We start from the raw sequence: 23,072 nt of genomic DNA on the forward strand, positions 1-23,072 counted from the left end.
CCAGTGTATGGGAGCAGTGAGGGCTCATAAGAAGTTGTTAAATGAGTGATGAATGAATGAAGCAGGATAGTAATACCTGTCTAACACACTTATTAACTAATGATTGTATGAAATAATGTAAGTGGAAATTTCTGGAACATAGGCCAGGAAATGGTATCTCATAGCGTTAAAGGCAATTGACAGTAACTTTGTGACAGATCTCGTGAAATCATTTGAAATATTCTGAGTATGAAATTCTGGAGAACCTTTGTCTTTGTTTAAGTCTGTTGAAAGGTGAATTTCATCATCATAGAAGGAATCTCAGAGGACAAAAGACCTCTTGTTTAAGACAGCTAAGCCCAGCGATTAGTGGTGAGGCGCCTTGCCTAAGTGCTTTCAGGGCCTGGGGTCAGCTAGCCCAGACAGACGCCCCCTCCACCCTAGCTCCACACCTTGGACCCAGAAGAGAAGGAGGAAGTGGGTAAGGGGAAAGACAGGGAATAAAGAAAAGAAGGCTGGAGTAAGATTCTGTGGGGGTAATAATTGTAGCTTTTGCATAGCAGCTGTGTTTAGAACAGGCAAGCTATACATCAGAGAGTTCCACAGCCCCCAGAGAAGAGAAGTGCCCCCCTGAATGCCTGTCACTTTCCATGCTTCCTGAGCTCTGTGGCCTTCAGCAGATCTTCCCTGTGGTCTTGCCCTGGCATTTCATTGGCCAATTCCTTCCTACCTCCTGTGGTGTCAATGATCTGTTCAGGGTGGATCTCTCAGCAGTAGAACTGGTCTAACCGAATGTCTTTCCAGTTCTGACAGTCTGGCACACAACTGCTTAGTGGCACCCAGTATCACAAAGGCCAGCATCGCTCTCTGCTGCTGGGATAACATGCTCTAGGTCCTTTTAGGAAATTGCTGGGTCAGTCCTGCCACCTCCTGGGTGGTTCTGCCCCTCAAGCCAAGCCCTTTTGACCCCAAGATATTGGACTCAGCTCAGCCAGTTTGAAGAATTTCTGTCTCTAAGTTGCAATTGACCACTTCACTGTCTTACACCACAAGCTAAGGCTAAGCTCTTATTAGTGTAATATATTTGTATTTGTGACTGGTCAAATAAAGATGCAAATACAGAGTAAATGACATTTAATAGAAAGAGAGAAACTCCTGTAGAATCCAGAGGAATCTTGGCCTCGAGCAAGTTTCACTCTGAGAGAAGCTCTGCAGAGAGCTCTTGCTACAAGGTAGGGAGCCTCAGCTGGTCCTCCCCAGCACCCAGGCAGCAGGCAGGGCCCTGCACTCTTCTGAAAGGTGAAGGGGTGGCAAGGCCCCAACTAACTGAAACTCTTCACAGAGATTCCCACGAGTGCAGACTTGAACAAACGCCCAACCGCCACCCACCCAGCTCCAAAGACAGTTCCCCAATCCCCACCTCCAGCACCTCGAATATTCTTGGCTTCAGGCTCCCTCTTCCTGTCAGCTGTGGGCTTGGGACGAGAAGGGGCAGGAGGGGGGTGGAATGGGAAGGCTTGAGTCCAGGCCTCTCCTCTGAGCTCAAGCATCAGGAGAGCAGCCTGACAGCCAGGTGACCGCAGATACGGGAGCCCTAGAGGGGTATGACAGGCAGCACCTAAACCACATTTGGCCCACAGTTCCACCTGGCCCCTGGCCAGACAAAGCACAAGCACTTTCTTTCTTTTTCAGTTCAATTTATTCTCTGAATCAACAAACCTTAGGCTATGAGGGGCAAAGCAAATTCAGGAGTTTAAACAAAGGCATTCATCAGGCAGCTGGGGCCCCCTGCAATGAAAAATAAATCCCTGGCAAAGAAATGGTCAACATTGGCTAGCCTGGGACATTATGACTCCAGGATGATTTTCTCTGATGTGGTTTAGAAGCTCCTTTGCTTGGAGTATTGTACTTTGTACAGGCAGAGGGGTGGGGATGAGCTGATACGGTCAGCCTGTTGGTCAGTCTGTCATCAAACAGTGATTGAGCAACTAGTGTGGGGCAGGCTGCTTGGAACTAGAGGACACGTTATCATGTCCTGGAAAACCAGGAAGCTTAACGACACATTACAGCAATCCCACTCGAGTCACAAGCCCACCACCAAACCAATGACCAGCCAGGGTTTTTAATTTTTTTCTGAAGTGTGACTTTATTCCATAAATGTATGCTTTATATTTAAGTTATATTTCACAATACAAACATAATGCTTTTAAATGCATAGTTTCAAAGAATTCTTTTTTAAAACTTGTTAAAAATTGAAGTATAGTTGATTTACAATATTGTGTTAGTTTCAGGTGTACAGCAAAGTGATTCAGTTATACATATACCTATATATGTATATTCTTTTTCAGATTCTTTTCCATTATAGGTTATTACAAGATATTGAATATAGTTCCCTGTGCTTTACGGTAGGTCCTCGTTGTTTATCTATTTTATATATAGTAGTGTGTATATGTTAATCCCAAACTCCTAATTTATCCCTCCCCCCTCCTTTCTCCTTTGGTAACTATAAGTTTGTTTTCTATGTCTGTGAGTTTGTTTCTGTTCAGCCAGGGTTTTGAAACTAGACAGACTGGGGCTTGAACCCCAGCTCACTCATTAACTTAAATAGCAATGTGACCTTGGATAAGTCAAACTCTCTGCATCTTGGTTTACATGCCAGTAAAATAAAGATAAAAATAATGTTCTAGGCCCCATCAGCTTGGAATATTGCTGCTTGGACATAAGTATCAGGATGTGTATCCACCACCTAAATTTGGAGCCAAATTCCACAAGGCATCAATGTAGCAAATACCTTTATAGCACTTGCTAGCACTGTTCTAAGTGTTTTACATATATTAATTCATTTAACCTTTGTCACAATCTTATAGACTGGGTACTAATATTATTTCCATTTTATAGATGAGAAAGCCCAAGGCACAGACAGGTAATGGAACTACCCTAGATAGTGACACTCATTTGATTTGTGTGAACATTACATGAAGTAGTGCATGCAAAATTCACCTAGAACATAGGCTGTTGACAAATACGATCTATGATTATTAGTCAGTAGTATTGTTGTTATCATTATTATTAACTGTGTTAGTGTTACTATGAGTAGTTACCACAGAGTAATTTAAAATGTAGTTAAACACACTGGCCTAGAGGCCAAGATGGCCGAGCAGAAAGACCCTGAGCTCACCTCCTCTCATGGGCACACCAAAATTACAACTATTTATAGAATAACTATCGATGAAAAAGACTGGAACCTACCAGAAAAGATCTTCTATAACTAAAGATATAAAGAAGGAACCATAATGAAACAGGTAGGAGGGGTGGAGTCACAGCATAGTCAAGACAAATACCCCTAGGTGGGTGACCCACAAACAAGAGAATAATTACAATTGCAGAGGTTCTCCCCAAGGATCCAAGGGTCTAAGCCCCACATTGGGCTGCCCAGCCTGGGGTTCCTGTGCCAGGAAGACAAGCCCCCAGAACATTTGGCTTTGAAGGCCAGCAGAGCTTACTTTCAGGGGACCCAGGGGCTGTGGGAAATAGAGACTCCACTCTTAAAGGGCGCAGACAAAATCTCACATGCTCTGGGACCCAGGGCAGAAGCAGTAATGTGAAAGGAGCCTGGGTCAGACCCACCTGCTGATCTTGGAGAGCCTCCCAGAGAGGAAGGAGGCAACTGGAGCTCACCCTGGGGGCATAGACACTGGCGGCACCCATTTTTGGGAGGTCCTTCTACCACGTGGAGACTGGTGCAGGCAAATGCCATTTTGGAATCCTCCCTCTGGCTTGTTAGCCTCAGGACCCAGCCCCGCCCACCCCCACCAACCTGTAAACACCAGTACTACTGGGATGCCTCAGGCCAAACATCTAGCTGGGGGGTGGGAGGGGACACAGCTCCACCCACCAGCAAGCAAGCTGAGACCACAGCCACCCCTGGACATGGCCCTATCCACCAGAGGGCCCAGGACTCAGCCTCACACACCATTGCACAGGCACTAGACCTGGGACCCTCTGGGCCCTGCAGCCAGAGACCCAAGGACCTAGATCCACCCACCACTGGGCAGGCACCAGCCCCAGGATATTTGGCTCTGCCCAACAGCAAGCCTGTTCTAGCCTTGGGACCAGCCTCACCCACCAGCAGCAGGCAGACTCCAGCCCCAGGACAACCACAGACCCACAGCCTGCTAACACAGCCCACCTACCAACAGACCAGCACTAGCCCAAGGACCAGATGAGCCCAGACCCCACCTACCAGCAGGCCAACACCAGCTCTGGGACCCCTGGGCCCTGCAGCCAGACCCCTGGATTCAGCTCTGCCTACCAATGGGCCAGCACTAGCCCCAGGACTTGGCTTCACCCTGTGGTTGTCAAGCACCAGCCCTGGGATCTCCTGGACCCTGACTCCAGTGAGCCAGCACTAGCCTTGGTGCCCCAGGGGTTCCACAGACAGCCACCTTGTGACCCAGCCCCACCAACCAGCAGCCAGTAGCCTCCACACAAGGCAAAACCTGGCAACCAACCAGACTTAAGGCCAGCCACACCTACCAGACCACACACTGTAGTCAACCTGCTACAACAGAAGGACCCACACAGCCACATAGGGGCACCCCTAGAGCATATAGCTGGTGACTAGAGGGGAGCTCACTGCTCGGATGCATAGGACATCTCCTACAAAAGGTCACTTCTCCAAGATCAGGAAACATAACCAACCTATCAGATACATAGAAATAAAGAGCAAGTTAGGCAAAATGAGGCAACAGAGGAACATATCCCAAATGAAGGAACAAGACAAAACCCCAGAAGAAGAACTAAGTGAAGTGGCAATAGGAAATCTACCCAAGAAAGAGTTCAAGGTAATGATTGTAAAGATGATCAAAGAACTCAGGAGAAAAATGGATGAACATCAAGAAGTTAGGAGTTTTTAATAAAGAGTTAGAAAATGTTAAGAACAACCAAATAGAGATGAATAATATGATAACTGAAATAAAAAATACACTGGAAGGAATCAATAGTAGACTAGATGATACAGAGGAATGGATCAGTGAGCTGGAAGACAGAGTAGTGGAAGTCACTGAAGCTGAAAAGAAAAAAGAATGAAGAGAAATGAGGACAGTTTAAGAGACCTCTAGAACAACATCAAGTGTACTAACGTTTGCATTATAGGGATCCCAGAAGGATAAGAGAGAGAGAAAGAGGCAGAGAACATATTTGAAGATATATTAGCTGAAAACTTCCCTAACCTTGGAAAGGAAACAGGTGTCCAAGACCAGGAAGCACAGAGAGTCCCAAACATAGTCAATCCAAAGAGGCCCACACCAAGATATAGTGTGTGCAGATGACATGATACTATACATAGACAATCCTAAAGATGCCACAAAAAAACTACTAGAGCTCATCAATGAATTTGGTAAAGTTGCATTTCTATACATTAACAATGAAGTATTAGAAAGAGAAATTAAGGAAACAATTCCATTTATGATTGCACCAAAACAACAAACTTACCTAAGGAGGTAAAAGACCTATTCTTAAAAAACTATAAGACACTGATGAAAGAAATTGGAGACCACACAAACAGATGGAAAGATATACCATGTTCCTGGATTGGAAGAGTTAATATTGTTAAAATGACCATACTACCCAAGGCAACCTACAGATACAATGCAACCCCTATCAAAATACTAATAGCATTTTTCACAGAACTAGAACAAATAATTTTAAAATTTGTATGGAAACACAAAAACCCCAAATAGCCAAAACAATCTTGAGAAAGAAGAACAGAGCTGGAAGTATCATGCTCCCTGACTTCAGACTACACTACAAAGCTACAGTAATCAAAACAGTATGCAACTGGCACAAAAACAGACATATAGATCAATGGGACAGAATAGAGAGTCCAGAAATAAACCCACACACTTTTGGTCAATTAATCTATGACAAAGGAGGCAAGAATATACAATGGAGAAAAGACAGTCTCTTCAATAAGTGGTGCTGGGAAAACTGAACAGCTACATGAAAAAGAATGAAGTTAGAACATTCTCTAAGACCATATACAAAATAAACTCAAAATGGATTAAAGATCTAAATGTAAGACTGGAAACCATAAAACTCCTAGAAGAAAACATAGGCAGAACAGTCTTTGACATAAATTGTAGCAATATTTTTTTTGGATCTGTCTCCTAAGGCAAAGGAAACAAAATAAAAAATAAACAAGTGGGACCTAATTAAACTTAAAAGCTTTTGCACAACAAAGGAAACCATGGACAAAATGAAAAGTCAGCCTACTGAGTGGGAGAAAATATTTGCAAATGATTTGACCAATAAGGGGTTAATATCCAAAATATATGAGCAGCTCATACAACTCACTATCAATCAAACAAACAACCCAATTAAAAAATGAGCAGAAGACCTGAATAGACATTTTTCCAAAGAAGACATAAAGATGGCCAACAGGCATGTGAAAAGATGCTCAACATTGTTAATCATCAGGGAAATGCTAATCAAAACAACAATGAGATATACTGACAGAGAAAGACAAATATCATATGACATCACTTATATGTGGAATGTAAAGAAATGATGCAAATGAACTTATTTATAAAACAGAAACAGACTTACAGACATAGGAAACAAACTTATGGTTACCAAAGGGGATAGCAGGGGTGAGGCGGGGGAGAGAGATAAATTAGGAGTTTGGGATTAACATATACACACTACTATATATAAAATAGGTAAACAACAAGGACCTACTTATAGCACAGGAAACTATAGTCAATATCTTATAATAACCTATAATGGAAAAGAATCTGAAAAAGAATATATGTGTGTGCGTGTGTGTGTAACTGAATCACTTTGCTGTACACTTGAAACTAACGCAACATTGTAAGTCAACTATACTTCAATAAAAAATATTTTAAAAAACAATACTATATCACCTCACACCTGTCAGAATGGCTGTCACCAAAAAGAACACAAGTAAACACGGGCGAAGATGTAGAGAAAAGGGAACCCTTGAACACTGTTGGTGGGAATGTAAATTGGTGCAGCCGCTATGAAAAACACTATGGGGTTTTCTCAAAACACTAAAAATAAAACTACCACATGATCCAGCAATTCCACTCCTGGGTATACATCCAAAGAAAACAAAAATACTAATTTGAAAAGATACATGCACCCCAATGTTCATAGGAGCATTATTTACAATAGCCAAGACATGGAAGCAACCTAAGTGTCCATTAACAGATGAATGGATAAAGAAGATGTGATATATATATGGATTGACCTGGAGGGTATTATGCTTAGTGAAATAAGTCAGATGGAGAAAGACAAATACTATATGATATCAGTTATATGTGGAATCTAAAAAAGAAAACAAAGTAGTGAATATAACAAAAGAGATACAGACTCACAGATATAGAGAACAAACTAGTGGTTTTCAGTGGGGAGAGGGAAAAGGTGAGGGGCAAGATGGGGGTAGGGGATTAAGAGGTATAAACTACTATGTATAAAATAAATAAGCTACAAGGATATATTGTACAGCACAGGGAATATAGCCAATATTTTATAATAACTACAAATGGAGTATAATCTATAAAAATTGTGAATCACTATGTTGTACACCTGAAACTAATATAATATTGTAAATCAACTACGCCTCAATTTAAAAGAAAAGTATACCTCAATTTTTTTTAAAGTATCAAGTTAAAAAAATTTTAAATTAAATGTCGTTAAAGATAAAGGGTTTGGCTGTTTCCATCTGCTTCCTTAAAGGAAGCCCACCATTATTTTAGGTAACTCTAGACAGTTATTATGGACCCTCTCAGGATTAATGACTCCAGGGGGGGGGGGGAAGAGCAAATCCCCTGGGGCTGCTGACTAAGCAAAGGGCAAGCCGCTCAGAAAAGCAGGATGAATTAACCCCAGGAAGCCCCAGAGGAAGAGCAAACAGGGGGAAACACAGCTCTGTTTTGCTTGGAGGTGGGCTGCAACATCAAGTGTTATCAAAAGAAACTTCAAGTTGAGGGTGAAAGACTGTTCTCCGTTGGTTTGCAAAGTATAGAAATAAAGAGGTCTCTAAGCAAGGGAGAGGGGAATTAACACGCTTTGAGCACATTCTTTACATCAGGAACCTTACCTCTGGTATTTCATTCATCTTTACAATGATTTCATGAGGTAGGTGCTATGATTATTGCAATTTTAGTGATAAGCGCACAGGCTCAGAGAGGTGAAGTGACTCACATAATGTTCCACACCTTAAAATTGTTAGAGCTGGCAAGATATGGAAAGAACCTAAACGGCCATTACAGATGAATGGATAAAGAAGATGTGGTATATATAGACAATGGAATATTACCCAGCCATAAAAAAGAATGAAATAATGCCATTTACAGCAACATGGATGGACCTAGAGATTATCATACTAAGCGAAGTAAGTCAGACAGAGAAAGACAAATACCATATGATATTACCTATATGTGGAATCTAAAATATGACACAAATGACCATATGTACGAAACAGAAACAGACTCACAGACGTAGAAAACAGACTTGTGGTTGCCAAGCGGGAAGGGAGGTTGGGGAGGGGTGGTTTGGGAGTTTGTGATTAGCAGATGCAAACTGTTATATATAGGATGGATAGATAACAAGGTCCTACTGTATAGTACAGGGAACTATATTCAATATCCTGTGATAAACCATAATGGAAAAGAATATGAAAAAGAATGTATATATGTATAACTGAATCACTTTGCTGTACAGCAGAAATTAACACATTGTAAATCAGCTATATTTCAGTAAAATAAAGTTTAAAAAAATTTTTAGAGCAGAGACTAGATCTCAGGTCTACCCAAATCCAGATATATTTCTCTTCCCATATTCCCATCAATAAATCCAAAACAAAGCTCCTTGCCCACCCTAAACTTGCTCCTTTTATTCTGTTTCTCTGTCTTGGTGAATGGAGGCCACCATCCAAACCATTACTTAAGCCAGAAATTTGGATGTCATCTAGACTCCTCAACTCACCTCCTGTATCCAGGCTGACATCAAATGCTTCTAGAAATTCTACCTCATTAACATCTTTTTATCCATCCTTTCTTTCTGTCTCCACCATTCTCTATCAGGCTGGAATATTGATGTTTGGGCATATGTGTTAGGATAGAGGCTGGCTATCTAAAATTGGAGCCACTGAACTTGAAACTATTATTCCGATTCTACCTGGCATCTCCAGCACTTAGAACGCATATTTCATTAAATATTGGATGAGCAAATGAATGCATAAATTAATGAGTTAACAGATGCTAATATCCCCATTTTGAGCTTCTTAAACTCTTCAGTGATTCTCTTATCACCTTCAGGATAAAGCCCAAACTTTATATATATACCACTTGAGCCAAATGATATAACTGCTGACCACCTCTGCTTCAGCTTGAATTCAAGCTACTCTCCATCTTCCTTTCAACACTCCATTCTTCACTCACACTGACCTTTTTTTTCCATGAAAGGGCCGTGTTCTCTTTTGCACATTGGCCTTCAATCTTTCCCTTGTGTAACCACCATACAACCACCTTCACCCTACCTTCCACTTTTCACCTCCTTAGCTCCTACTCAGCAACTTAAATGATATATTATTTGGAAAGTTTTTCCTGACACCCCAAGTCCAAGTTTTTAACATTGATAGAACTAAATCCAAGATAGGCTAAGTGACTTGCCCAAGGTCACACAGCTTGGAAGTAGCAGAGTCAAATTTTTGTCCTGCTTTATCAGACTCCAAATATACATTATATCCTTTATATCACTCCTCACAACTCAGGGAGATAAGGGGTTAAGTGACTGGCCCAAGATCACACACCTAAAATGGTGCAGTTTTTGTAGCCCCAAATCCAGGTACATTTTACTACACCAGAGCAACTCCATTTCACTGGTGTTAGAAGAGTTTTTCTTTATGAAGGGGAGGGGTATCTATTTCGCTATTGACAAAACTACAAAAGATTCCTCATCATTATAAATTGAAAAACCAGCTCTTGGACAAATATCCCAAGGGTAAATACCACTACCAATAAAAAAATCACTAAGCGGTTCTTGGCTTTCTTATTCAGCTTGAATAGTGCTCAGTCCTGGCAATGCTTCCCCTCCGCCTCTTTCAGAAAATGAGGCCTGGTGGCCTTTAGGATGGGCTCCCAAGGGAATGGGGTAAGCTGACTCACTGTATTCTCTCACTGGGTAAACCACTAGGTACTCACTGTGCTGGTCAATACAGTCACTTAGCAATCAGGTAAATGTAAGTCTCGAGATGTTCCAAACCTCTTATTTTGACTTTAGCTTCCAAAAAGCATCAAAATAAAATGTGCTTTTGGGAATTCACAAACAACAGCTGCTCTTCCCCTTTCACTATGCTTCTACAAAGATAGAACTGCAGCAGGCAGGAGGCATATCAGACAGAACTGTGTCAAGTATGGTGATGGGATTATTGTTTTGAAAACTCTCCATCTAAACCTCAGAGAAGCAAACAGTTCAGGCTTAAAAGGAGGTCACCCTCCAAGGATGCTCATTATTACCACTGGTATCTATGGGTATTGGGAGGGTTCCTAGTAAAGTTAGAAACCTGACCTTCTCTATGTTTTCTGAGTGCTCAAAAGCCTTAACTTTGGTCTTATCCTCCCTTTTTCTATCCAGAAAAGTCCCGGTCCCCATGTTGAAGAGGCAAAACTAAAACACTAAAATCTTCAATGTTTTTTTTTTTTTTTGGCCATGCCACGCAACTTGTGGGATCTTAGTTCCCCAACCAGGGATCAAATCCATGTCCCCTGCAGTGGAAGCATGGAGTCCTAACCACTGGACCACCAGGGAATTTTCAATTATCTTTAAAATCATTACCTTATTCCATTTCTCCTCCTGCTTACCCACTCCCATCATCATTCTGGAGAGTCCTACCAAGTGCAACACTAGAGATGCTGTTGATATTTAACAGTGATCAATTTCATCAAATAAATTGACTTGAAAAGTAAGATGAGGTTTTTACCGAATACATTTTCTTCATTGGATTAAACTTTAGTGGGCATATTCCAGCAATCCTGGAGTCCCATATCTGTCCTGCATCCCCAAAAACTCTTGGAAATTCAGAAAGGAAAAGTTTGACTAATATTCTCAGAGAGTTCATATATAAATATCAGCACCCCGTATCTCAGATTACAGATATGCAAAGAAGCTTCAAAAAACCAGGACATTTCAGGGGTCAGACACTCTTCTCAGTAATCTAACTGAAGGCATTAACAAATTAAAGACATGTCAATCACAAAGGGAGTTTGTCAACCATGCAATGAGAGGAAAAGGAAGCACTGAAGCCCAAGTTGGCAGCTCCCAGCCAGCACTGCCCAGGCGAGAGTGTTCCCTTGCTCAAGAACTTTACTTACCCATATGGTAGAGTAGACCATGCCCGGAACAGGGCCTGGAACATACTAGGATCTCAATAATAATTTGTTAATGAAATGACTAAATGAATGAATAGGTGACTAAAAGGTGTCAATGACAGGGCCTTTGTGGAGACGGATGCATTATCAGGCCATCCAGTACTAGGATCATAAATCTAATTCCTTTAAATCTGATTCTTCTGCCCTTTGGCATATTATGTAACTGATGAGAGAACCCTAGTGTTCCCAATCCTGCTGTAAATGGTAACACTGGCCTCCTGATTTTAAAATATCAGTTTCTGACTTCAGATCTGTGGAGTGCTGACAAATCAGGCTTCTGAGTCTGTAGTCCTGAGCCAGATCTTGGACACCAGCAAACTCACTAAGATAATGCTACTGGGGGTGGAATAAAGGGTTCTGGATGTCAATTAGCCTAATCCAGGTGACATTATTCTATCTGATCAGTGTCATTTTCATATTTCTACTACTGTACTTTCTGTAAAAACAACACTAATGCCCAAGATGCCATTATTTCCCCCCATGCAACCAATTATTTTCTTAAATCTTATCTTGAAGAACAATTGTCCCTGGGACTCATCCATGCCTCTTGAGACTTCTGCTAATTGGTTCATAACAGTCATTGAAGCCTTACTGCATGCCAAATTCTATGCCCTTTGAGGGCCACAGAAACTAATGTGCAGTGGCAATATTACAGGACTAGGCAGCTACTGACAGATGAGTCTTCGGATACAATTGTACATGGGATCGCGGGAAGAGTCCTGGATTGGAAGTCCCAGCTCTGCATTCATCTTTTCCCTACTTTCACTCACAGGGTGGAATGGAGGATCCAATGAACTAATGGATGTGAAATTGCTTTTTAAATTTTAGTGTTGCCCATTGGCGACCCTCTACTACTACTATCATCATCATCATCTTCATCATCATTTTCATTATCATTATCACCATCATGATTATCAGTCTACTACTGTTAAGGAGAGAAGATACTGTTAGATGGCTGTATGCTAACTTAAGGTTCCATTTCCCTCAAGACTAAGCTGCCCATGGGACCACAGTTAGTGCTACTGCCACTCTCGGTAACGCCACGATTGCTACTTACAGAGCAGCCCTCCACAGAGCAAACGGGATCAGATGCTGTGACACCCAAATTGCTGGGTATCAAATCTCTCCCATTATCTTCCCAAGGAACACGGTGTGTTGCAGCTGGAAGGAGACAGTCTGACTTAAAGCCAAATCATGCTGGCTTCAAGTTGCTAGAATCAGCTCCTCGGAAGGTGAATTTTGTGAAGCTAGGGTACTGTGCCTCCCACCCACCCCCACCCCCCATTTAATTGGATCTGTATTTGAGCTGTACATTCAGAAAGCTCTTCTGTCACTTTTTGTCAAAGATTTCTCTTTGAGTAGCTTGAAATATCTATTAAACATTTAGCCTAAAGCAGTGTCTTTTGAATCCCCAGCTCACTAATTCAGGTACTGGAGCACTGCAAGCGTACACCACCAGCCTGCAAATGGATAAACTACTCAAAAGACATTTTCCACCCCTTAAATACAGTTCCAAGAAAGAATAGGAAATGCCTCATACCTCTAATGGAAGCTATTTGCTACAAAAACAAATCATCAGGTCCGTGGAGCTAGAAATGCCTTTTGCAAATAAAAGTGAAAGGAAGAGACAGCAAAACAGCAGCGGAAACCGTGCAGTAATCACCCACAAAGCACATGATTCAAATAAAAATGAAATACTTATTTGAAAAACGGGTTACCTACACACCCAACAGCGGTTGTCAGTTTATGTATAAAAGAAAACAACCAGCATTTTGTATGAATTTCAAAGGAAATGAGCTATTTGTTCCTTGTTAGTAGCTAATGTAAATATCAGAGCAAATAGCATTTTTTTGATTCCAATAAAATTGTAGAACATTTCCAAATGCTCGTACGTAAATCCTGACATCAAAATGTACATCTCTTAAGATACTGAAAGATGAGCCCCAAATGATGTGCTTAATACATTTGTTCTTTCTTGAAGAGATGAGGTATAATTGTAACAATCATCTTGTAGCTAGGAATTAGATGAAGAACCCTGAACTATAAGTACTAAATCAAACTAAATAGTCTCTTATCCTATTTTTCTCTCTTATACTTGTCATTACTTCCTGAAGTTCTCATTACAACTGCATAATTCTACCCACCGCCCTCCACCCTCCGAAACCCCATAGGTTTTCTTCAGAAAAGGAGGGTAGCTTTCCCCTTCTCCTTTCCCTCGGAACCACAGTTTTCTCCCCACAAATATTCATGGGGTGAGACTCACAGACAAATTATTTCAATGAGCAATAATACCTTTTTGGGTAGGACAACTAAGTTATTTCTGCTTTGTCTTCTTACATATATTTAGCGTATCTTTAAGACTTGCTGTTGTTATCCCTTGAGAAAAGAGAACCTGTTCTAGAAGAAAGGTTAGTGGGAAAGCATGAGCTACATTGTGATATCAAATACAGATTTCTTTTTCCAAAGCTAAAACCCACAGTCCTCCTTCGTTCGGTCCTAAAGAAGACATAACATCTCCAGCTAATGGGCTGTCCACAAATGACCATTATTGAATGAATAATAAAGGAATAATAGCAATGTGATTTCCACTTACATCAACCACAAAAATCTTCTGGGAATCATCCAAAAACTGCACTTTTAAATGTAGCATTCTCGGAGAGGCCGTTGGGCTGCGAGCAGGCTCAGAGTGCTGTGAGTGTTGTGACAGGAAGGGGGCTTTCTCAAGGAATTTCACTCTTAGCTGCAGGCAGTGCGTTCAGGTCCCCCCACCCCCATCCAGGCACCCCCCCATCCACAGCAGGGCACACTTCTGTTTGCTTGAATTGATGCACACTCAAGGGCATGTGTGCTGCCACGTGCTGATGATCAATAGCATCTGGGCTATCTCCTATTTGGTCAACGTCAAATCCAACTGGACTCACTCTAGCCCTCTTAAACTCGATTCCTTTCTTCAAAGAAAAAGAAGAAGAAAGAAAACACTTGCAACCCCTGGGGATTTTCTTTATTTCACAGGAGCACGATTTGAAAACCCTAGATGAAGCTTTGATAAACTGAGAAAAGCCATTCTCAAAAGTAAAAGGATTAGAGTTAGTCTCATATTGTACTAGAAATTTCATGGCTGAACTAGGAAACTTTATGTATAATAATTGTAATTGTTTTGAATGTACGTGATTTAGAAATGAAAATTATATAAAAAGGAATATATGGAAAAGCTCAATTCCACTTCTGTCCCCTCTATTCTGTGTCCCCATACATCCCTATCAGTAACCAATTTTATTAGTTTTTTGTTGTTGTTATTTAGCCTTCAGTGTTTCTTTATGCAAATACTGTACAAGAAAATACGAATGTATTTCTCATACATATGTAGCATGCTGTTAAACTGTTTTGTGCCTTCCTTTTCTTACTTCATATATCATTGTTGATTTCTCTTTAGCTGTGCATGGAGAGCTTCCTGATTTTTTTACAGCTGCATAATTTTTCACGGTGTAGGTGAAATACAGTTGACTCAAATAATCCCCTATTTGTGGACATGGGTTGTTTCCAACTCTTTGCTTTCATAAACAAGTTTGAAATGAATATCCTCATATATATGTCATTTTATATGTATGTCATTTTATCTGTAGGATAGATTTCCAGAAGTGGAATTGCTGGACAAGGGTAATGTACTGGTAATTTTTATAGCGACTTCTATTTCCTTCCATAAAGGTTGTTATGATTTGATTTGTGTCCCCCAAAATTCAAGTGTTTAAGTCCTAACCCCCAGTTACTCAGAATGTGACTCTATTTGGAGATAGGGTTTATAAAGAGGTAATTAAGTTGAAATGAGGTCATTAGCGTGTGCCCTAATCCAATATGACTAGTGCCCTTATAAGTAGAGGACATTAAGACATAGACATGTACAGAAGGAAGACCATGTGAAGACACAGGGAAGAGAAGATGGCCACTTACAAGCCAAGGAGAGAGGTCTCAGAAGGAGCCAACCCTTCCAGCACTTTGATCTCAGACTTGTAGCCTCCAGAACTGTGAGAAAATAAATTCAAATAAATTTCTGTTCTTATAAGCTACCTAGTGTCTGGTACTTTGTAATGGCACACCTACCAACCTAATACAAGTGTTGTACCAACTTGCAGTCCTACTCACAATGTATGAGCGCTCCTATTTTCCCCAGGCTCACCAACAGAGTACGCTGTCAAACTTTTTGATCTTAGACAAATTGATAAGTGAGAAAAAGAATCTCAGTGTAGTTTTAAATTTGAATTTTTCATATTATGAGAGAAGTTGAGTATCTTTTCAGATGTTTCAGGGTATTCTTTTTTTTTTTATAAACTATCTTTCCATGTAGCTCCACACACTTTTTGAAAAAAATATTGGTTATTGTCTCTTTTCCTCAATCTCTAGGAACTCTTTAAAAATTAGGAAAATTAGCCCTTTGTGATATGAATTAATTACAAATATTTTCCCCATTTATCCTTTGTCTTTGTTTATGGTGTATGTGTATCTGTTATTTACCATGAGAAATTATTTATTTTGGTGAAGTGAAATTTGTCAATCAGTTTTTAAATGGCCTCTGGATTTGTGTCATAATTAGAAAGGCCTGCTTCACTTCAAGCTTTACCGTTAGTACTTTTATGGCTTCATTTTTTAAAATTTAAATCTTTGATCTCTTTAGATTTTATCTTGATATATGGTGTGAAGTATGGATCAAATTTAATCTTTTTCCAAATAGCTACCCAGTTGTCCTGATGTCATTGATTAGAAAGTTCATTTTTACCCCCATCAATTTGAGAAGATGCCTTTATCATATATTAAATTGCCATATGCATTTGGGCCTGTTTTTGGATTTTTGTTTCCTTCCATGTACTAGTTTCACATTGTTTTAAGTTTTGAGGCTCTAGAGTATGTTTTAATATCCAATAAGGCTGCTCTACTCCACATTGCTCTATATTTACAAAGTTTTCCCTGCTATTCTTGTTTACTTATTTTTCTATATAAGCTTGTACAGTTCAGGAAAAGAATCAGGTATATTTATAAAGATGTGTTAAAAATTATAAATTTATTTATGGAAAACATATCTTTCTGATGGTGAGTCTTCTTATTCATGGGGCATGTATGTCAATTTGTTCAGGTCTACTTTTATGTCCTCTTCTAGAATGTTGTATTTAATATAAATTTTCAAACATATACAGAACCAAAGAGTTTAGTACAGTAAACTCCCATACATTCATAATCCAGATTAAAAACTGTTATGAGATGAACTGTGTTCCTCCCAAATTCATATATTGAAGCCCTAACCCTCAGTACCTCAGAATGTGACTGTATTTGGAGAGAGGGCCTTTAAAGAAATAAGTAAGTTCAAATGAGGCCTTTAGGATGGGCCCTAATCCAATCTGACTGGTGTTCTTATAAGAAAAGAAAATTTTTGCACACGAGAGAGACCAGGGATGCGCACACACAGAGGAAAGTTCGTGAGAGGGCACAGTGAGAGGACAGCCATCTGCAAGCCAAGGAGAGAGGCCTCAGAAGAAACCAAACCTGCCAACACCTCGATCCTGGATTTCTAGCCTCCAGAATGGTGAGAAATAAATTTCTGTTGTTTATGCCATTTAGTCTGTGGTAATTTTTTAAAATTAATTAATTAATTTATTTATTTTTGGCTGCATTGGGTCTTTGTTGCTGCACGCAGGCTTTCTCTAGTTGCGGTGAGCAGGGGCTACTCTTCGTTGCGGTGCGTGAGCTTCTCATTATGGCAGCTTCTCTTGTTGCAGAGCACGGGCTCTAGGCGTGCAGGCTTCAGTAGTTGTGGCATGCGGGCTCAGTAGTTGTGGCTCACGGGCTCTAGAGCGCAGGCTCAGTAGTTGTGGCGCACGGGCTTAGTTGTTCTGCGGCATGTGGGATCTTCCCAGACCAGGGTGCAAAACCGTGTCCCCTGCATGGGCAGGCGGATTCTTAACCACTGTGCCACCAGGGAAGTCCCATACTATTTTTAAACTTTCTTTCTTCACTGATCTGTACAACATGGACATTTTTCCATATTAGTACATTAGATCTATCTAGTTTTTTTTTAATGCACTACTGTATATTTTCTCAGTTCCTTTATTAATAGACATTTGGGTTGTTTTCCCTTATGAACAATACTGCAATAAACATCCTTGTACATAAATCTTTGCACATTTGTGGCGACGTCCCTATAGGATAAATTTCTAGCACTTGAAATGGTGGATCACCGGGTCTGAAAATTTATCTTTTAATAGATACTATCAAGTTGCCCTTTGAAAATGTTATACCAATTTTCACTTTCAGCAAGAGTGTGCTAGCTAATACATCCAATGAAACATTAAATAATAGTGCCAATAATGGGCATCATTTCCTTTCTCCTGACATTAGCAGGAATGCTTCCAGGGTTTCCCCATTAAGTAAAACTCTGGCTTTTGAAGGAGACATTTTCAAAAGTACATTTAAACCTGATTGGGTAAGAATCCCAAAACACCACATTTTGTCTATATTGAACCGACTTATCCTATGTCACTAAATAAATAGGCTGGTAAAATTAGACCAACGAAATGCTGTCATCTGATGGACAAGAGAGCATACCTTTGCTAATATTTTGACAGCTCACAGCACAGTCTCCACAACAACTCCAAGTGAAGAGTCAGCTGCAAGGCTGGTGGAAAAAGCTGTAGCTCTGGTGACCAAAGAATCTATTTAAAATCTTACCAGCAATGTGACCTGAGACAGGTCACTTCAGCTCCCTGTGCCTCAGTTTCCTAACTTATAAAGTAAGGTGACAATTCTAATTCATAGAGTTGTTGTGAGAAAGAAAAGATCTAGATATATGAAATCATAAAATTCAGTGCCTGGCACACAGTAGGCACAAAATAAATGTTTGCTGAATGGGTGAGTATCAAGGAAATAAATATAAATAATTCACTGTTTGCTGAAGTTTAAAATGGTAAATGAAGAATTTCTCTCTTTTCCTCTCTCTTTTTCCACCTAGACTTCATTCCTTCAGTTATTACTGGCAAAATGTTACTAATTGACTGTGATCCAAAACAGGAAACTGTCTTAAAGGAAATTTTCATATTCTACTTTAAAGTAAAAATCCAAAGTTGGGCTCACCCCTGGAAAAATTAGCCTGGCCAGTCTGTCTTCACTTTAGTCCCTCCACACATAAGAAGGTGGAGAGGGAGCGCTGAGCAGGAGGCCAGAATAGGAGCAAAAGGAAATTGGGCGATGGATTCCAGGGTTGGTGAGCTAGGATGTAAATGGAAGAGTATACTAGATAGCTTTTACCCTTACCATTTAAAAATAAACCTAAATCAAAAATAAAAATAAAAAGCACCACATCACTGTTTTTTCCTAAGATCCAAAGGGTGAACTGTGATATGACTTTAACGGTAAGAGTTAAGAATTCTGACCAAAATTAGGGCCCCAGTTCCTGGCATTTCATCATTAGTATCTTATTTCTTTGGGGTTAAAGACTATTCTTTTTCAAAAGTTCCTTATTTTTTCCAGCTTTATTGAGATATAATTGACATAAAACAGTGTTTAAGTTTAACGTGTACATGTGATGATTTGATACACTTATACATTGTAAAATGTTTACCTCAGTAGGGTTAGTTATCACCTCCATTACCTCATGTAATTACCATTTCTTTTTTGTGATGAGAACATTTAAGATCTACTCTCTTAGCAACTTTCAATCATATAATACAGTATTGTTAACTATAGTCACCATGCTATACTTTAGATCCCCAGGACTTATTCATGTTATAAGTGGAAGTTTGTACACTTTGACCAACATCTCCCCATTCCCACCCCGCCAGCCACTTACAACCACCATTCTACTTTGTTTCTGTGAGTTTGAGTTTTATAGATGCTACATATAAATGATATCATACAGTATTTGTCTTTCTCTGTCTGACTTATTTCACTTAATGCCATCAAGGTCCATCCATATTGTTGCAAATGGCAGGATTTCCTTCTTTCTCGTGGCTCAATAATATTCCCTTGTGTATATATGCCTCATTTTCTTTATCCATTTATCTGTAGACTGACGCTAAGGTGGTTTCTGTATCTTGGTTATTGTGAATAACATGGCAACGAACATGGGAGTGCAGTATCTCTTTGAAGACTTGATTTCATTTCTTTCGGATATGTACCCAGAAGTGAGATTACTGGATCATATGGTAGTTCTATTTTTAATTTTTTGAGGAATCTTCACACTGTTCTCCATAGTGGCTGCACCAATTTACATTTCCACCAATAGTGCACCAGGGTTTCCCTTTCTCCACATCCTTGCCAAAATTTATCTCTTGTCTTTTTTATAATAGCCATTCTAACAGGTGTGAGGTAACATCTCATTGTGGTTTTGATTTGCATTTCCCTGATGACTAGTGATATTGAACATCCTTTCACGTACCTGTTGGCCATTTGTGTATCTTCTTTGGAAATGTGTCTACTCAGTTCCTCTGCTTATTTTTTAATCAGATTTTTTGTGTGTTTGTTTTTGCTATTGAGTATTACGAGTTCCTTCTATGTTTTGGATATTAACTCCTTATCAGATATATGATTTGCAAATATTTTCTTACATTCCATAGGCTGCCTTTTCATTTTTTTAATTATTTCTTTTGCTGTGCAGAAGATTTTTAGTTTGATGTAGTCCCACTTGTTTACTTTGGCTTTTGTTGCTTGTGCTTTCAGTGTCATAGCCCCCAAAATCATTGCCAGAACCACTGTCAAGGGGCTTTTCCTCTATGTTTTCTTCTAGAAGTTTTATAGCTTTAGATCTTATGTTTAATTCTTTAAATCCATTTCAAGTTAACGTTTTGTGAGTGGTGTGAGATAGGGTCCATTTTATTCTTCTGCATGTGATTATCCAGTTTTCCCTATACCAGTTATTGAAGAGATTATCCTTTCGCCATTGAGTATTATTGACTCCCTTGTCAATATTAGTTGGCTGTATAAGCAAGGGGTTATTTCTGGGTTCTTGATTCTGTTCCATTGGTCTTTGTGTCTATTTTTATGCCAGTACCACACTGTTTTGATTACCATACATTTGTAATAACATAGTTTGAAATCAAGAAGCGTGATGCCTCTCGCTTTGCTCTTTTCAGAATTACTTTGGTTCTTCAGGGTCTTTTGTAGTTCCATACAAATTTTAGTATTTTTTCTCTATTTCAGTGGAAAATGCCATTGGAATTTTGATAGGAATTGCATTGAATCTATAGATGGCTTTCAGTAGTATGGACATTTTAACAATATCAGTTCTTCTAATACATGAACATTAGATATATTTCCTTTTATTTGTGTCCTCTTCAGTTTCTTTAAATTGAACAATCTCATGCAAAATGATTCAGTATTTTTGCAGATTATATTATATTATAAATTGTTACAAGTTAATAGCTAAAAATTCCCCGTGTTCTACAATGTATCCTTGTTGCTTATCTATTTTATTCATAGTAGTTTGTATCTGTTAATCCCTTACCCCTAGTTTGTTCCTCTCCCCTTTGGTAACCACTAGTTTGTTCTCTATATCTGTGACTCTGTTTCTGTTTTGCATATACATTATTTTTTAGGTTCCACATATAAGTGTTATTATACAGTATCTGTCTGACTTATTTCACTAAGCATGATATTCTCTAGGTTCATCCGCATTGCTGCAAATGGCAGAATTTCATTCTTTTTTATGGCTGAGTAATATTCCATTGTATATATATACTGCATCTTCTTTATATATTCATCTGTTGATGGGCACATAGTAATCTCTAATGGTTTTTCTAATTTCTGTGATATCAGTTGTAATATTTCCTTTTCATTTCTGATTTTATTTGTTTGAGTCTTCTCTCTTTAAATTTAGTCAGTTTTTGTTGTCTTCAAATAAAAAAACAGCTCTTAGTTTCATTGATCTTTTCTATTTTTTTTCTTTTGGTCTCTATTTCATTTATTTCTGCTCTGATCTTTATTTCCTTTCTTCTACTAAATTTGGGCTTAGTTAATTCTTCTTTTTCTAGTTCTTTGAGGTGTAAAGTTAGGTTATTTATTTGAGATCTTTCTTTTTTCTTAATGTAAGTACCTATTGCTAAAGCTTCCCTCTTATAAGTGCTTTTGCAGCATCCTATAAGTTTTGGTATGTAATGTTTCCATTTTTGTTTGTTTTCAAGATATTTTTAAATGTTCCTTTTGATTTCCTCCTTGACCCATTGGTTGTTCAGAAGTGTGTTGTTTAATTTCCACGTTTGTGTGAATTTTCCAGTTTTCCTTCTGTTATTGATTCCTAGTTTCATACCTTTGTGGTCAGAAAAGTTACTTGGTATGACTTCAGCCTTCTTAAATTGGCTAAGAATTGTTTTGTGATGTGATCTTTCCTGGAGAATATTCCATGTGGAACTTGAGAAGAATATATATTCTGCTGCTGTTGAATGGAATGTTCTATATACGTCTGTTAGGCCCATTTGCTCTAAAGTATATTTCAAGTCCAGCATTTCCTTCTTTTATGTCTGGATGATCTATCTATTATTGAAAGTGGGGTTATTGAAGTCCCCTACTATTATTGTACTGTTGTCTATTTCTCCATTCAGATCAGTTAGTGTTTGCTTAATATATTGGATTAGCCAAAAATTTCGTTTGGGTTTTTCCATAAGATGTTATGGAAAAAGCTCATCCCAGACTGCCCTCAGCCCACACGCCAGCCAGCTCCGTTATGGTGACCCACAGCCCCAGCACTGTGGACCGAATTGCTGGCTCAAGATGTGATGAAGGAGATGGGAGGCCATCACATCATGGGCCTCTGTGTGCTCAAGTGGGGCTATAAATTCTTTGCTGACCTGCTGGATTACATCAAAGCACCAAACAGAAATAGTGATAAATCTATTCCTATGACTGTAGATTTTATCAGACTGAAAATCTACTGTAATAACCAGTCAACAGGTGACATAAAAGTAATTGGTGGAGATAATCTCTCAACTTTAACTGGAAAGAACTTCTTGATTGTTGAAGATACAATTGACACTGACAGAACAATGCAAACCTTGCTTTCCTTGGTCAAGCAGCATAATCCAAAGATGGTCAAGGTTGCAAGCTTGCTGTTGAAAAGGACCCCTCGAAGTGTTGGTTATAGACCAGACTTTGTTGGATTTGAAATTCCAGACAAGTTTGTTATAGGATATGCCCTTGACTATAATGAATACTTCAGGGATTTGAATCATGCTTGTGTCATTAGTGAAACTAGAAAGGCAAAATACAAAGCCTAAGATGAGAGTTCAAGTTGAGTTTGGAAACATCTGGAGTCCCATTGAAGTCACCAGTAAAATTATCAAATGTTCTAGTTCTGTGGCCAGCTGCTTAGTAGAGCTTATTGCGTGTATCTTCTAAGAATTGTATCTGTTTTGTATTTTAGAAAGGTCAGTTGCTGCATTCCTGAACTCTTTATTTGCAACTGTGAGTCTATAGACTATCAGTTCCCTTTGGGTGGATTGCTGTTTGACTTGTGAATGAAAAATCTCTTAAACCACACCACTATTGAATGAAAATATTGAAATTGTATCTGTAAGAAACATTTAAAGAGATGAATATGTTAGTTTTTTAACTGGGATTTTAATTTTTATATAGTCAGGAAAGAACAGAAGTGATTGAATACTGTTA

At 39.3% G+C, this 23,072-nt stretch overlaps 2 protein-coding genes across 2 annotated transcripts in view; one reads left to right on the top strand and one right to left on the bottom strand.

Moving 5' to 3' along the window:
• The window catches only part of FRMD7 (FERM domain containing 7), a 55,532-nt gene extending 41,450 nt beyond the window's left edge, over positions 1–14,082 (bottom strand). The window contains 1 exon segment of the mRNA XM_036839324.1: positions 14,026–14,082. Coding sequence (XP_036695219.1) covers positions 14,026–14,082 — 57 coding nt within the window.
• A 4,580-nt stretch (positions 14,083–18,662) lies between these two features.
• On the top strand, positions 18,663–22,681 carry LOC118888365 (hypoxanthine-guanine phosphoribosyltransferase-like). Its single transcript, XM_036839325.1, has 2 exons — positions 18,663–18,678; positions 22,146–22,681. Exons 1-2 carry the CDS (start codon positions 18,663–18,665, stop codon positions 22,679–22,681), a joined length of 552 nt encoding a protein of 183 aa, XP_036695220.1.
• The last annotated feature ends 391 nt before the right edge of the window (positions 22,682–23,072 follow it).

This window comes from Balaenoptera musculus, chromosome X, assembly GCF_009873245.2.
Source record: "Balaenoptera musculus isolate JJ_BM4_2016_0621 chromosome X, mBalMus1.pri.v3, whole genome shotgun sequence".
Taxonomy (NCBI): Eukaryota; Metazoa; Chordata; class Mammalia; order Artiodactyla; family Balaenopteridae; genus Balaenoptera; species Balaenoptera musculus.